General features: G+C 53.4%; 8 protein-coding genes across 8 annotated transcripts; 6 read left to right on the forward strand and 2 right to left on the reverse strand.

Moving 5' to 3' along the window:
• Nucleotides 1–392: 392 nt before the first annotated feature.
• Nucleotides 393–1,283, forward strand: M409DRAFT_26018 (uncharacterized protein; the record flags this gene model as incomplete). The annotated part of the gene is made up of 1 exon (XM_033807924.1): nucleotides 393–1,283. One exon carries the CDS (start codon nucleotides 393–395, stop codon nucleotides 1,281–1,283), a length of 891 nt encoding a protein of 296 aa, XP_033664290.1.
• A 1,036-nt stretch (nucleotides 1,284–2,319) lies between these two features.
• On the forward strand, nucleotides 2,320–2,775 carry M409DRAFT_33169 (uncharacterized protein; the record flags this gene model as incomplete). Its single annotated transcript, XM_033810279.1, has 1 exon — nucleotides 2,320–2,775. A coding segment is annotated over one exon (456 nt), but the record flags the coding sequence as incomplete, so codon positions are not given.
• Nucleotides 2,776–3,503: 728 nt separating this feature from the next.
• M409DRAFT_57312 (uncharacterized protein) lies at nucleotides 3,504–3,990 on the forward strand (the record flags this gene model as incomplete). The annotated part of the gene is made up of 2 exons (XM_033813592.1): nucleotides 3,504–3,729; nucleotides 3,794–3,990. The coding sequence occupies 2 exons, from the start codon at nucleotides 3,504–3,506 to the stop codon at nucleotides 3,988–3,990; spliced, it is 423 nt and encodes a 140-aa protein (XP_033664292.1).
• Nucleotides 3,991–4,563: 573 nt separating this feature from the next.
• Nucleotides 4,564–5,121, forward strand: M409DRAFT_57313 (uncharacterized protein; the record flags this gene model as incomplete). The annotated part of the gene is made up of 2 exons (XM_033813593.1): nucleotides 4,564–4,894; nucleotides 4,949–5,121. 2 exons carry the CDS (start codon nucleotides 4,564–4,566, stop codon nucleotides 5,119–5,121), a joined length of 504 nt encoding a protein of 167 aa, XP_033664293.1.
• A 1,241-nt stretch (nucleotides 5,122–6,362) lies between these two features.
• Nucleotides 6,363–6,734, forward strand: M409DRAFT_26022 (uncharacterized protein; the record flags this gene model as incomplete). The annotated part of the gene is made up of 1 exon (XM_033807925.1): nucleotides 6,363–6,734. One exon carries the CDS (start codon nucleotides 6,363–6,365, stop codon nucleotides 6,732–6,734), a length of 372 nt encoding a protein of 123 aa, XP_033664294.1.
• A 474-nt stretch (nucleotides 6,735–7,208) lies between these two features.
• M409DRAFT_68378 (uncharacterized protein) lies at nucleotides 7,209–8,774 on the forward strand (the record flags this gene model as incomplete). Its single annotated transcript, XM_033817811.1, has 2 exons — nucleotides 7,209–7,368; nucleotides 7,399–8,774. 2 exons carry the CDS (start codon nucleotides 7,209–7,211, stop codon nucleotides 8,772–8,774), a joined length of 1,536 nt encoding a protein of 511 aa, XP_033664295.1.
• Nucleotides 8,775–9,065: 291 nt separating this feature from the next.
• On the reverse strand, nucleotides 9,066–10,409 carry M409DRAFT_68379 (uncharacterized protein; the record flags this gene model as incomplete). The annotated part of the gene is made up of 1 exon (XM_033817812.1): nucleotides 9,066–10,409. The coding sequence occupies one exon, from the start codon at nucleotides 10,407–10,409 to the stop codon at nucleotides 9,066–9,068; it is 1,344 nt and encodes a 447-aa protein (XP_033664296.1).
• A 1,621-nt stretch (nucleotides 10,410–12,030) lies between these two features.
• On the reverse strand, nucleotides 12,031–14,067 carry M409DRAFT_57316 (uncharacterized protein; the record flags this gene model as incomplete). The annotated part of the gene is made up of 1 exon (XM_033813594.1): nucleotides 12,031–14,067. The coding sequence occupies one exon, from the start codon at nucleotides 14,065–14,067 to the stop codon at nucleotides 12,031–12,033; it is 2,037 nt and encodes a 678-aa protein (XP_033664297.1).
• Nucleotides 14,068–14,582: the final 515 nt, after the last annotated feature.

Genomic DNA, 14,582 nt, shown 5'->3' on the forward strand with positions numbered 1-14,582 from the left:
ACTTGATAGATTTCTCGCTTGTTTGGGTCTCCATAGCAGAACAAGGTGGATCAGGTAGATACAAGGACAAGGGTACTGTGGATTCTCAATCAGAGATAATCAAATGAGTATGGTTGAATCAATCTTGAGCGCCGGGCTCATAACCTGTTGTGCAGCGGTTATTAGGCCTTCATAGATGATTGATTACGGGAGCAGGTATCTACAAGGACTGTGAATTCAGAAGATGTGGCCTTCTTGGCACTCACGTGATCCCCAGGCACAACACGGCTCCTTCCCTCTTGGGAAGGTATTGCCTCATGCAGGGTAACCTTAACTCAACCTCAACCGCGTTCCATCGACATCAGCAAGTTGGCATCACAGAACAAAACGAGCAAATCTCGAACGAAGGCAACATGTCCCAAGAAACATCCGCCCCATCAAATCCACAACCCTCCTCCTTCGACCTCTCCCTCGGCCTAGAAGACATCCACGTCCTCATCACCGGCGGCTGCGGTCTCATCGGCCGCGTTGTAGCCGACGCCTTCCTCGCAGCAGGCTCCATCGTCTCCGTCGTTGACCTCCCCGAAGCAACCTCGCGCATCCCCGTCAACAAGCTAGGAAATCTCCGCCTCTACCCAGCAGACATCAGCCAAGCCGAAAGCATCGACGCAGCATTCACCGAAACCGAAAAGGACTCCGGACCCGTGGAAGTCTGCATCGCTCTAGCATCCATCGATCTATCTTCCCTGCCCCAAACGGAGAGTATCTGCGACGCGGACCCGGCGGTTTGGCAGAATGTGTTCAACGTGAATATCAACGGCACTTTTCTTACAGCTCAGCGTTGGCTGCGTGGAATCCGATCCGCTCTGCAGAACCCTGTCAAAGCGGCGAAGCTGCGAAATGTCAACCTCATCCTTATGGGCTCGCAGTCTGGCACGTTCGGTGTGAGGACCATGGCGGCTTACGCAGCTGGTAAAGCTGCCGTGCAATATGGCTTGCTGCGGAGTCTTGCGAAGGATGTCCCGAAGATCTATCGCAAAGCGAGAGTCAATGCCGTGGCTCCCGGCGCTGTTGACACGAGTCGGTTCAAGGAGGAATGCGAGAGGTATGGCAAGGAGTGGAGGTGGGAGGAGTGTGAAGCTACGGTGGGGATGGCGAAACCGCCGGCTGTGAAGGATGTTGCGAGGACGTTTGTGTTTCTGGCGAGTGAGAGGTTTAGTGGGAGTACGCATGGGCAGGTGCTCAGCGTTGATGGTGGGAAGATTGGATCGGTTGTTTGGAAGCCGGGGGAGGCGGATGAGTGAGAGCTTGGAGAACTTATGATGTAGAGGTATGAGAGCATTGTGACATCAGTGAGCTCAGAGATCGAGTCTGAAGAGCTGGCTTTTGAGGAGATATGGCTGCAATGACCATCCTTGGCAGCGTGATTCGTGCAACTCCACCTTCCGCTGCTCCCAATCGGATGCTCTGTCTATGACCATATAGCTTTCGTCTAATCCGTGTGACTTGCTCACAAGCTTCGCACAACGATCTCCAAGCGCAAAAATCAGAGATCGTAGTCAAAAATCCGCAACATCATTAAAATCCCAAATCTCACAAAAACCCAACTATCAACCCTTCACGAGACATCCTCACACCACACACACCAACAACAACCACCGCCACCGCCACCACCAAAATGCACTTCTCCACCACCCTCACCCTGCTCAGCATCCTCGCCGGCATGACCCTCGCCGCGCCCTTTGTCCACCCATATCCAGACCCAGACGTGGACTTCGAAGTGTCCAACAACGACAACTATGACGCGGTTTGGTATAATGGGATGATTCATACACCAGAGGAGCGGTCTTGAGGTGAGGGTTACGTCTTTTTCAGGAGGGACAGGACTGATGGTTGAGTGATGTAGATGCGGAAGATTTGAGCAGAGAGTTGATCTGGGAGAGATGCTTGTGCCTTCGGTGTTAGATGGAGGATCGGAGGGCTATGGGGGCAGGGTTGGATCTGATCTTGTTAAAGTGTGGCATGAAGATGGATTGGAGTCAGACTGGAAGATTCTCGATGGAAAGACAAGTGGTGGATGAGAGCATCTTGAGCAGACAAAGGCTGTGTTATGTCGGCGTATCGATCCTCACACAAGGCGTACATTTGGGACCGATGGCGCGAGTTGGTAGCGACTTCACCTTATTGTGCAAGGGTAGGAGCGAGTCAACAGATAGTCAAGAAACCTTGCCCAAGACCGCAATCTCACATATCGTCGAATAGATACTCTAGTCCTTTGACAGAAATATTTGAGTTTGTTTCACCATGACCGATCCCATCCAATCCCAAGACTCAACATTCTACTTCGCCTACGGCTCAAACCTCTGGGAACACCAAATGCGACAGCGCTGTCCAACATCGAAAGCCATCGGACTGGCAAAACTCAAAGGATGCCGCTGGTTCATCAGTGAGACGGGGTCTGCGAACATCGAGCAAGACTCAGAAGCGGAGACATTCGGTTTTCTCTACTCCATAAAACCCGCGGACGAAGCAGTTCTGGATAGCAGAGAAGGCGTACCGGATCGACATACGAAAGTGGTCGTTGTTGTGTCCTTCTGGCCGGATGCAACTTCAGAATTTGCAGAGAGGAAGGCACAGCAGGTAGAGGCTCTGGTATATATCGATCGGAAGAACCTCCAAACTGGCCAGCCGAAAAAGGAGTACATCTACCGTATGAATCAAGGTATTCAAGACGCCATAGCGAAAGGTATGCCGCAGGAGTATGTTCAGGATGTAATGAGGAAGTACATTCCAGAGACGTGGGACAAGGACGTCGAAGACGAAGCAAAGAAGAGGGTTCTGGTGTCTGCGGCGTGGGAAGCTCAAGAAAGGAAACAATAGAGCGAGGTTCGGGAAGATGGAGGCCTCGTTATCTGCGTCCAATGTGCAAGTTCCCGAGATGAAATGTCAGCTGTGTTTTGAGGTTCTGGGCTCGCCTGATGCAGAGAGCAGCTATGGTCCCTCCTTCGAGCTCCTCGAGATCGATGGGTTCGATTCACCAGCTCTGAGCTATGAATTTGGTAGATCGTATGGCTCGCTGGTACGTTTCAGCCTCGTTATATTGAGAGCCAAGGGTCAAAGCTTACTCTCTTGATGTTGTGTCGACCGTCTGTCGTCCTCAATGAGCATCCGCAAAGCCTCGTGATACCTCCGCACTTTTCTCTCATATAAATCAGCTTCCGACACAGCCGTTTTCGATGTTTTCGACGGTATTCCAGGAGAGTCATATCATCATTGACTTTGAAAATGAGGTTAGGTATGTGGAGAGGCAAGCAGGATAGAGGCATTGGAGAAGAGATATAAGGGGCGAAAAGAAGCAGTCTCAAAGACCCAATTCGATCAACATACCTTGACATTCGCCCACCAACTCAATCACCCACCTTTTCTTCGCAAGCATGCACTTCACCAAGGCATTCGCTCTCATGAGCGCTCTCTCCACCGTTGCGTTGAGCAACCCGACCCCCGAAAACTAAGATAGCCGCGAAATGCTCTCCACGCGAGACGTCCAGGCTGCCAACGTCGTCTTGATCAAAGACACCATCGCCAAGACCGGATACGACCTCAGCAGCAAGCAAGAGCTCGCCGAAGAAGACGTCGCGAAGCTTTCACCAGACGACGCCCAACTACTCGCGGGCGAGATGAACAAGTGGTCTGTCAACCACAATCGTACCGATCTGCTCGTCCCTGCTTTTTCGACCCAGCAGTTCAGCGGTAAGCAAGACAGCCCAAGCTGGCGATGCCTGGGCATTGAGACTAATCACTTCGTCTTGGATAGCCGCGGCCGCTGCGGTAAAGAAGCAAGTTGCTGCAAAGGCGCAGGCGAATGCGGAGAGGTCCGAGCTCGCGGTGTTCGAGGACGAGGCAGCTGAGGGCGCGGATGCTGGCGCGCTCATCGAAGCGAGAGCGCCTCAATTCTGGCATTTCTACTGGACCCTTGTGGTAACTGCCCGCATTCTCCTCTCGTGGCTATGAGAAGACTTCGATTAGTGCCCACTTGGGATTGGGCTCCACATTTCAATTTACTGTACAATTACATTCCACTTTAATGTCATTCTGAAACCAAATAGTGTGGTACGGTTGAGGTGGAGTCCAGCATCGTTTGTCCCAGGTCTTGGGTGCCGTCCCCGGGAAGTTGCTTCATGAGCTGTCCATTATCGATCCAGCTCTTGAGAGGGGAGATATAGGAAGTATGGCACCGTCGTAGTCCAGTAACGAGATCGCTCCATGCAGTCGATTTGCAGCAAATGGTTCTTTGCGCAATGGTAGAGTGTGCTGGAATTGAGTGCGGATCGGCATCTATCCCAACTCTTTGCAACCTAGTAGCACCTGAGCTGTGAGTTCTAGGCTGTGGGGTTGCCATATATATGATGCTGATGTTACGCCGTCAGTACCTGCAAAAGATGTCAGAAGGAGAATGACGACGAAAGAGGGTGCTGGTTCTCATAAGAGGGCCGAAAGCAAATCCAAAGATCTTCTTGTTCTGAACAACGAGTCTGCTCTCACATCATCTTCGGCCTTGAAATCACTGAGCCTGTCTTGCCGAACATGCATCTCCCCCAAGTCTTACTCTTCGCTTGCGCGGGAACGAGTCTCGCCCTCGCAGCACCAAGAAACGTCCTCAACATCAAACCAGACGATGACTTCGCGTTGGCCCAGAGGAACGCCGAAACGGCCAACATCATGTTGATCCAAGATCAAATCGCGAAGACTGGCTATGACCTCGAGAGCGATGATGAGAAGAATATCACTGCGCGAGAACTTGCCAAGCTCTCGGCAAACGATGCTCAGCTCCTGGCTGCCGAGCTGAACACCTACTCCACGAGAAACAACCAGACTGAGCTGCTCATTCCTGCGTTCAGTGACCAGCAGTTCGCAGGTGAGAGCGAATTGATCAAATCCTTGCGAATTGTGCTGACTGTCCCCGAAACAGCGGCGGCCGCGCAGCTCGTACACGTGAGGTCTGAGAGTCAGATTGAAGAGCGACAAGTCATCGAGGCTCTGTTCAGCGGGTTCATTTTCGCCATCATTGGCTTCATCTCGTCCTGTCATCAGACGCATTGTCTGCACAAGCATCACCACAAGCCTCACCATCCTCCGTCATAGATCATGATGGTGGAAGAAAGGGCTCGCTATCGAAGAAGAGTTTGGAATGTATGATAAGGAGAGGTAGTGAAGCCATTGGTGAAGCTCAGAATAGAAGTCTTTCGCCTCTCGCATTGCTGGTGCTGACGATTTCCCGTATTTAACAAAATGTTGAATTAGATCGGTCCATGCGTGTAACCTCGCCGACGAAGGACAAGGTGCCAACCATATCCCAGCGAGACGAAATGTCCGTATCCAAAATGCTACCTTGAGGTCTTGCGACTGTGATAGTGTCACCGCGAAACAGGTACATTGGTCACAGCGGCTCATTGGCGAAGGGCAGACGTCTTGATGTATCTCTTTTAACAGCGAGCCAGCTATTTGTCCTGTTCCTGCCTCAGACGAAACCGGTTTCGCGAGACGTATCAGGATGATCCCTCACAGTTACGGCCAAGAGTGATGATGTTGCCTCAGCTACCGACGTATCCGGTTCCGGGTGTAGCGGTGTGAGCTGATACGAGTCGTCTTGGCCGTGGCGACTGCATCGTAGCACAAGATGCTGCGGTATTCTGCAGTCCTGCGGCGTGGAAAGTTCTCCTGCTGGCGAGACTGCTGGTTCTGTTACATTACATAGCCCAACGTAAAACGAGAAGAAGTCGGCGGTCGGAGTGGGAGGTCTAGAACTGCCGAGCACTAGCGCATCTCAGGCCCCGCCCGAATCTGGGCACCAATCGGAAGGGGCGATTCTGCACCAACGCTCCACGGCAAGAAATTCAGCGAAAGGCCGACGCGCGAGCAGCAAATCTCACCGTTGACCCTCCTTTCTCATCCAAATATTCTGCTCCAAACCACCCTCTCGCACTCTCCTCGCTGAAGTGAACTGTCTCCTGTCGCTGGCATTCACTCACATAAACCACCGCCTTTGTCCTGCTCGATCAGCGTTCCTGCCAAGTTGCTTGCTTCTTGCCGCATTCGACATCCTTCTCGCGCACCGGACAGCCGGCGATTACAAAGTACAAAGTACATCCTACCACACCCTTCCGCAGAACCGGCAAAGCGACCGCCACCACCACAACCCGACGTCACCTACGACGGGACAAGTCGCGTGCGACACCAGCGCTGCTTGATAATTCCCGTCTGCTGCCTCGCTGTCCGAAGCGTAGCCATCGTTACTGCCATCACATGAGCAAGAGCAGAATTTCGAGACTAAGCCACACGGAAAAACTCTCGAGACCACGCGACAGCTGAACGACACCGCAACAATGTTCCCCGTCGACACCATCCCAGCACAGTACTTCGAAGAGCGAGAGGCCGCAGAGGCAGCCAAGAGGTTGGCAAGACTCCAGCAACAATCTGCCACAGCACAAACATCTCCACGACCGAACAGCCTCAGCACAGTCTTCTCGCAACGACCTGAGATGTCGAGACCGTCGTCATCCAGCGTGCTGGGCAACATCTTCCAAGGCTTTGTACGAGCAACGTCACAACCTCCAAGCGAGAGGTCTTGCGCAAGTGGAACATCTACACCCTGCCAGACCCCGCCAGCTAAGGTCATGACCCAGGCAGATATCGAGGCCGCCATGGCTGCCGAGAGGAAGAAGGATGCGGATATTGTGAGCTTCAGGGCGTGGTAAACGACCTGTCTTCCTATCCTTTTCGATGGACACTTCTGGTTACGATTCTTACGACAAAATACGATTGATCGCGCTTAAGCATGGAGCTATAGGCGTGACACTGAACTTTAGCGTTGTAATGGGGTCATGGTCAGCATAGAAAAGCGAGGTTGATTGAGGGGGAGCAAAATGTTTAGATACCCATGTGTGAGCGGTATCTTCGTGCAATTGATATTGAGCAGGCGATGGCGTAATAGGTGACGAGCAATTGGGACTGCAGCAAGGAATGCTTTCGGTGGGATATTGACAAAGGAATGTTATTCAACTTTCCGCATTCCTCCTTGCATTACCGCAAAAGTAAGCAACTCTCAATGTCTCTTTGTTGTCACTGCTTCCGGACAATGCCAAGGTGTACTGTCTATCGTTCTATCAAGGCCAGCAGTCCCCTGGAGACTGTCTTGCTACATCCCTCTCCGAAGTTGTTCAGGCGTCACGATGAGCAATCCCTCTGCAGGACCTCCACCGCCAACAGGCGCACCACAACCTCCACAGGCGCAGCAGCACGAGAATGAGAAGCTACCCACGCCAACGGCAGGCCCAAAGTCGCCTCAGCAGATTGAACACAATCGAGACCCAACCGAGACGTCCATCTCTGGTCTCACCGATCGATTGCCAGCAGGGCCAGGACCAGAGCCACTCAACATCATCATCCTAGGCGCTTCATTCGGTGGTCTCTCCTGCGCCCATCACTTCCTCGACTACACCCTCCACCGCCTGCGCACCACCTCCACCGCCCCGAACTACCGCCTCATCATCATCTCCCCCTCCACCCACATCTACTGGAACATCGGCGCCCCACGCGCCCTCGTCAAAGGCGGCCTCCTCAAACATGAAGACACCTTCATCGCCATCGAGCCCGGCTTCGCCCGCCACAAAGACCTCGACTGGACCCTCATCCAAGGCAAAGCCCTCAACGTCAACCCAGACGACCGCACCGTCAAGATCGAATGCTTCAACTTCGAAGCCCAGAAGCGCTGCTCCATCCTCCTCCCGCGCCGCAACTCCAAATCCCTCGACGCCAACGCCGGCCCGGGCTCCTCCCTCAACCGCATCCAAACCCTCGACTACCACGCCCTGATCATGTGCACCGGCACCTCCGCCCACAGCGACCTCCTCTCGCTCCACGGCCCGCACCTCGAAACCGCCGACGCCCTCAACCGCTTCCACACCCAAGTCTCGCAAGCCAAATCCATCGTCATCTGCGGCGGCGGCACGTCCGGCGTCGAAGTCGCCGGCCAACTTGCCACCTTCCTCAACCACACCCGCCACTTCCCCTTCCGCCGCCGCATCAAGACCCCCAAACAAATCATCCTCATCACCGGCGGCGACCGCTGCCTCCCCGGCATCGGCAACGCCTCCGTCGGCCTCAAAGCGGAAAAACTCCTCGCCAAACTCGGCGTCGAGGTCAAACACAACGTCCGCGTCCTGCGCGCCCAGGAATGGTTCGACCAAACCGGCGCCACGCGCATCGACCTCTCCGACGACACCCAGCTGATCGCCGACGTCTACGTCGCGTGCACCGGCGTCGCGCCCAACTCCGACTACGCCCCCTCCTACCTTAAAGACGACCGCGGCTACATCCTCACCAACAACGCCACCATGCGGTGCGACCTCGCCGGCGACCGCGTCTACGCCCTCGGGGACGTCGCCTCGTATAGCCAGAACTACGTCCCGGACGTGTACGCCGCCGTCCCCGTCGTGATGCACAATATGCTGAATGATCTGCTCGCGTATGAACTGCACCTCGCGTCGCCGTACGGCGGGAACGAGGATCGGATTGAGCAGTTGGTTGATGAGAGTTATGCGCAGCGTCCGAATGATAGCCAGCTGTGTCCGATTACGAGGTTTGGGGGCGTGGGGATTTTGTTGGGGCTTAAGTTGCCGAAGGTTATGGTGCATTTGCTCAAGGGGCATGATTATCGGGTTTGTAAGGCTAAGGGGGTTGTGGTTGATGGGGGCAATCCTTATGCTGTGCCGGTTACGCCGGGGAAGTATGAGTAGGGGATTTTAATGGGGCTGGGTGGGATCTTTTCTTTGATAGAGAGGTAGTTTTCGGGGATTTTAAAGTAATGTTCACTTTCTACATCGCTCTTTTTCGATCTCGGTAGCAATGTCGACTTTTAGACACAATCTTCCTCGCTGTCGAGGACCTCTGCTCCTCATCGCACCGAACCCCGAACGCCTCGCTAAGATGTCAAAACACTCCCAGTCGTTTTTTTATCCTCATCGAATCACAACCAAGTCCTCGCTATCCTGACTCAACGTATCATCGAACTGCAACCCTTGCGCCCGCTAGACAGCAAGGTCTCGTTCCAACACCGCGTTGATCAAAGTGTGCCTTCCACTCTCGTAGACCTTCGTGCCGATAACCTCTCCCAAAGCCTCCACGAGTCGTTCCTTCAGCGTCTCGCCTTCCGGATGACCGTTCGCTTGGACTGCGCCGACGTAATCTTCCTCCAGAGTATTGAGGGCTCGCATGATGGCTTCGACGACTTTCTCGGCATCGGCTCGCTTGGCGTCGTCTTTGATGCCTTCTGATAAATGGGCGTCGTACGCTTTGAGGTTGGGGAGGATGAGGGATCGGACACCGGCTGAGCCTGCGATCATCGTGAGGCCCAGGACGGCGCCGTAGTGTGAGCCGTATGGCTTGTGGGAGTCGAGGAACTGTTTCAAACACGAGCGTGCTATGCGCGGTTTGAGTGTTGATGAGCTCGAGCCGTATTTTCGTGCAATGCTGGAGAGTAAGCTGCTGGCGTAGTCTCGTAATGAGTAGTGGATGTCTCCGGCGTTGCTTGGTCCCAGATGCTTGCCTACCAAGCATGTGAGTACCGAGGGGATGACAGAGGGGATGTACGGTGCGATGTAGAGGCTCGGATTCTCCAGTAGTGCGGCTATGAGCTGCATGCTTTGTGTGAGGATGAAGAGCGATTTGAGGTGATGCGTGACCCTGTCAGCCACGAATTGGATGAAGTAAGGTATCAGCTGGTGCAGGCCAGGATCTGTCTGTAATGATGCGAACGCCGCAGCCCGGTACTCGTCGTTGGTCTCGTCCATGATGGCGCTGCATATGCGGTCGAAATAGAGTTGAAGCTCCTTGGAAAGCACATGCTTCACGAGCGGCTTGACCTGGACGTTGTCGTTACCGCTGACAGCTGCCAGTGTGTTCGCATTCTGCCCTTTGGTTGCTAGCTCTTGATTCCGCTGGTCTGCTTGTGTCGGATTCTGTGGTATGCTCGGCTGCACGCCTTCCACGGCCAGCCAGTGTGCAGTGAAGCTGATCTCGCGCGGCACTTTGGGAAGCGGCGCATTGATGAGCTTCTCGAAATCAACCTCCTCATCCTCAACGTAGAACAGCGGCTGTCCAGGCCCTATGGAAGCCTCGCCGAACCGCAGCGGTCGCGTAGACTCGTAGCCATACAGAGGTTCTACATCCAGCAGTCGCAATGCTTGTGATATGTCCTGGGTTATAAGGGTCGTCCGTTTCGCATGTCGCATGAACTTGAGCGCCTCTTCCAACACCTGACTTATGCGGTATTCCACGTCTCTTGCCAGATGCTCTGCCACCTCGCGATTCAGCGACGCGATACCGACCGACTCTGCGACGTCGGTCACGTTCTCTGGGTTCCACACCGACATCTTGTCACGTCTTCACGCGCGCCTCCTGCGCTGGATGTGGAGAGGTTGTGTCCAGTTCGAGGTCGTCGTGAGGTCGCTGCGTTCGTCGCGGAGTGCGTTGGTGATAGAGGAGCCAGAGTATGGGTAAGCCAAGGTTTGTACTGTAAGTATCGAAATCGTGAGGTGTTGTATTGCAACTGTGTCTGATGGTCGCAAGTGAACTTGAAGTTGGAGAGGTTGTCGTCTCAGAGATCCACCGCTTGCAAATGAAGATTAGCGTAGTGTCTGAGTCGTCTCAGCCCGTCAATTCACTTCACGTTTTCACACGCGACCGTGTTCAAAGCTATTCATTTTGGTCATTCCTGTTCTACTTGAGCTACATCACAAGCTGGACCAGACTTTCATTTGAATCAAAGCAGGGCGCTCGCACTTGCAACACCTCCCGGACGATGGCAGTCTGCTCTTAAAGATCTTGAAGCATTGGTCGAAGACGGCAAATGGCACCGGCTGATGAGACCATTTCTGATCTCATTTCCTTAAAAAACTACGAAAACGAGAACGTCGTGTCCTCAGCGCTGGTCATGAACGCAGGGAGCACGGAATCCGAAGGTCCTTGTCTCTCTTGAAGATGCAGATGCCGCTTTTGCGCAAGTCTCTTCCAAACCCATAACGGAGTCAGGCTTGTTCGAACTACTAGCCTCGGACACTCATTTGGCTGTGGGCGTACCACGTGTACCAGGATGCCAATTTGAGCATCTGCATCCGGACTACCCAGGCGATAAGACTCTCCGTCGGCCAAATTCCAAGGTTCTGATACATCCTTTGGCCTATGCCCACTCGTATTACGCAAAACTTCTGTCTCAAGGAGTAGGACTCTGCGATGCCAGCAAGACTCCGTTCTTCGGCAGCCTTTGCCATCCACCTGCAGGCAGGATAGTGTGAAGTACGCGAATGTTGCACAAGTGTCAGTGTCGCGCAGCGCTCGTGTCCAGTAGTTAGGACCAGAAGCGTTGAAGACAACGCGGTTCAAAGGCTCTTCCGGTGCACTTGGAATGATGGCCACTGCAAAGGTCACATCCGCAATATCAAAACCGGTGCTCTTCATTGACGAAACGAGTTCGAACGTCAAAGCCCACAAGTACTGGAAGCATGCATGGTCCAACTTGTGCATACGTCGAAGACACTTAGTCAGAACTTTTGTGCCGCTGCTCGAAAGTACACTGACGATATTGTACTTCCTTTTCGGGGTGGACCAGTGTTCTGACGAAGACATTGTGCGCTTGACGTACACTGGTAGGAGCTCGGCAAGCATGTCCCTGATCCGAACCCTTCTTGCCAGTCCGGAGCAGAAGCTGACCTGGAGTCCGAACGGAGCGGCTAGAAAGCTTGCAAAATCCAGGCCTATCCGCAATCGCTCAAGCATTACGTCCTTCAGTGAGACACCTGGAACCTTCTCCAGGACCAGATTGAAAGTTGCCAAACCAAACTGGCCTGCTTGCGCGCCATACTCTAAGCCTTGCTGACGCATACGTGCGGGAGTCGTCCCTAAAGGCCGAGTGTGGATTTGGCACAACTGAATCCAGTACTGCTCGTGCTTTGTACACGATGCATCAACGTGTAAAGCTGCACCGATGCGAATTGGCTAATTCATGGCGAACGATTCTTCGTCAATCGCGCTCGCATGGCTCTCAAGCCTCCTCCAGTGGAAGGTTGTTCCGGATGAAGGATGAATTATACCACCTCGTACTGTCAGTGCCCGGAAACGAGTCTCGCCGTCTTCTGGTTCTCGGATCATTTCCCCGGGACCCCAGGTGTCAAGAAGGTCTTCTGGTTTTGCGAGCAAGTCCAACTGTGGTGAGCTATCTGCGAGTGTTGTGCTAGTTCGAGTGAATATCAAGACTGGAAAACTTGTCATGTCGTCTAGACATGTAAATCGCCGGAGTGCCGCACTTATAGAGCCTTTCGAGGAACCGTATGATGTTGAGCCCAGAAGCTTGATGTTTGCGAGCTTCGCTTCCAAGAAGAAAGACTCGAGCTTGCCGATATGAGCTTGGAGATACGAAACGAGGCCAAGCGACAAGAACTGCACGGCGAGCGCACAGTCATGTAGTACATCGAATACACTAGGCCCTCCTGAATTCGTAACCGGCATGCCAAGATCATCCAGTATCGCCCGGGCGGTGCTTTGGCATCGAGTCAAAGAAGCAGCATAGAGGCCTCTGTTGATCTCCGCCAGAACATGGGAGAACCACACAGCGTCGCTGAAATTGATTGTACGCATGGTGATGACTTCTGAGCGGGGCTTTTGAACGAGCACCGTGAACCTGTTGCAACATGCCTTGGCGTCTTGGACGATGTTCAGTGCAGTACAGACCCGGCGCATAGCAGTAGCCAGGTATCGAGTCAAGACCGAAACGTCCGTTGCAAGGCTCTGGTAGTGAATTACAGCGGTTGAGGAATCTGGGAACTTAGCGAGTGTTTTCCACCAATCCTTCTCCTGGGATGAAGGAATTACACCACCGAGACCACAAAGCGAGGCAGTCTCACGTCGCAAGTTTCGGGCAGCATCCGCAGGACAAGGGTTGACTTCGAGTGGAATCGCGGGTGAATGGCAGCCTCCGTCATGCACACAGCCGGTTACATGAAATTTGATTCTAGGAGAACGATCTTCCAATATCCATGGAGCGAAGACAATCGAGAGCTGGTCATTTCTCTGCTCCAGGAGCAGTTCGGCGACCTCACTCTTGGTGTAGCCCAGCTGTTCCAGCTCAGTCAGCCATTCCCATGACCCTATGGCAATTGTTGCGAAGTCCCGCTCTAGTATCATCTGCAGGAAGCTTAGACTGCCTGTTGCGACAGCTTCGCTCAGGGGATCGCGAGCTCGGTGCAGACTCTGTTCCCTAGAGGGTGTGTCTTTTGCCAATGTCAACGACTGGAAGTTCCCAAGCATAGGGGGTAATCGTGATACAGGTGGTCTTGGTTGGCTTGAGCCCAGTACCCTTGGTTCGAGTCCACGTTCTTGTGTGTGCAATGAGCTCACTGCCTTTTTAATGCGTCTAGTCAACCTGGTATTCTCTTCGAGGCGACGATCGATGGCTTTCGTCTCTTCACGTTCCGCGCCCATCGTGGCCGTGCCCTCCGGAGGTCCTTTAGCTATCAGTGCAAGCCGTTCTTGCCTAAGTTCATCTTGTCTTCGGACCAAGTCCACCCTCAACTGGTTGCCGACTGTGGTAGTTGCCAGCTCACAGCCCTGATCTACCACCTCACGCTGGATTTGGAACCTGACGACCCGAGAGGTCTCGATGCAGGAACTAATGATAGCGAGTGCGGACTCCTTGCTGCTTGGACACCGCTTTATCCTAACACCAGCCATGAGCATGTCATTGCGGTCAATATCCACTTCCCACGGAGCTCTGTCACTGGCAACGTCCTGCTTTTCATCCGCGGATTGGTCCCACTTTGGTGGGATGAGAACCACATCTCTGAGACAGCTCTCGCCACATAGCCTTTTCAGTATTCCGAGGGCCCGTCGTGATTGGTATGCGAATGTGTCGTCTGTGATTGAATAAAGGAACAGGACAGCGTTGACGTATTGTCCCTCTCGGTACGAATCCGCGAGCCAAGACGTGATCAGTGAGATGGCTTCGAAGTCTTGATCCAGGTCTCCAATGCTAGGCATGTCAATGACTTCAATTTTGCGCCTGTCAACAAGGTCAAAGGTCCATTCTTCGACCTGTCTTGCTACTGCAGCTGCCCGTTAGCACCTTCAGTAATTCCAGGGTTGCTCGTGTATTCTAAACATGACGGTGATTTGTCTTCCGTGTTCGAAGAACGGCCTGTGCACAGGCGGATGAATTCGCTTTTGCCACCTCCAGACGCGCCAAAGAGAAGAATACGGCTAGTCTGCGTCCTTCGAAGAGACCCTCGCTCGTTTTCTTCAATTTCTTTCGCTCTCTCCATTCGGCCGGTTTCTTTCGTTCTCTCGACAGCCTGTGTGCAATGTGAGTGGATGTTATAAGTGACAAAATCGAGTTATTCATGATGCCATGTTCTCAGCCTCTCTTGACCATTCACCGGTGGTGACATGCCAAAAGTTCATCACCCTCCGCCATAGCCATGTGCGCAGCTTGCATCTAGGATGCTGCGTCACGTCTCCCAATTGGCTGCACAATAAAAGTTGTACAAAGGTGATCT

The sequence above is a fragment of the Zasmidium cellare genome (genome assembly GCF_010093935.1).
Source record: "Zasmidium cellare ATCC 36951 unplaced genomic scaffold M409scaffold_30, whole genome shotgun sequence".
Classification (NCBI taxonomy): Eukaryota; Fungi; Ascomycota; class Dothideomycetes; order Mycosphaerellales; family Mycosphaerellaceae; genus Zasmidium; species Zasmidium cellare.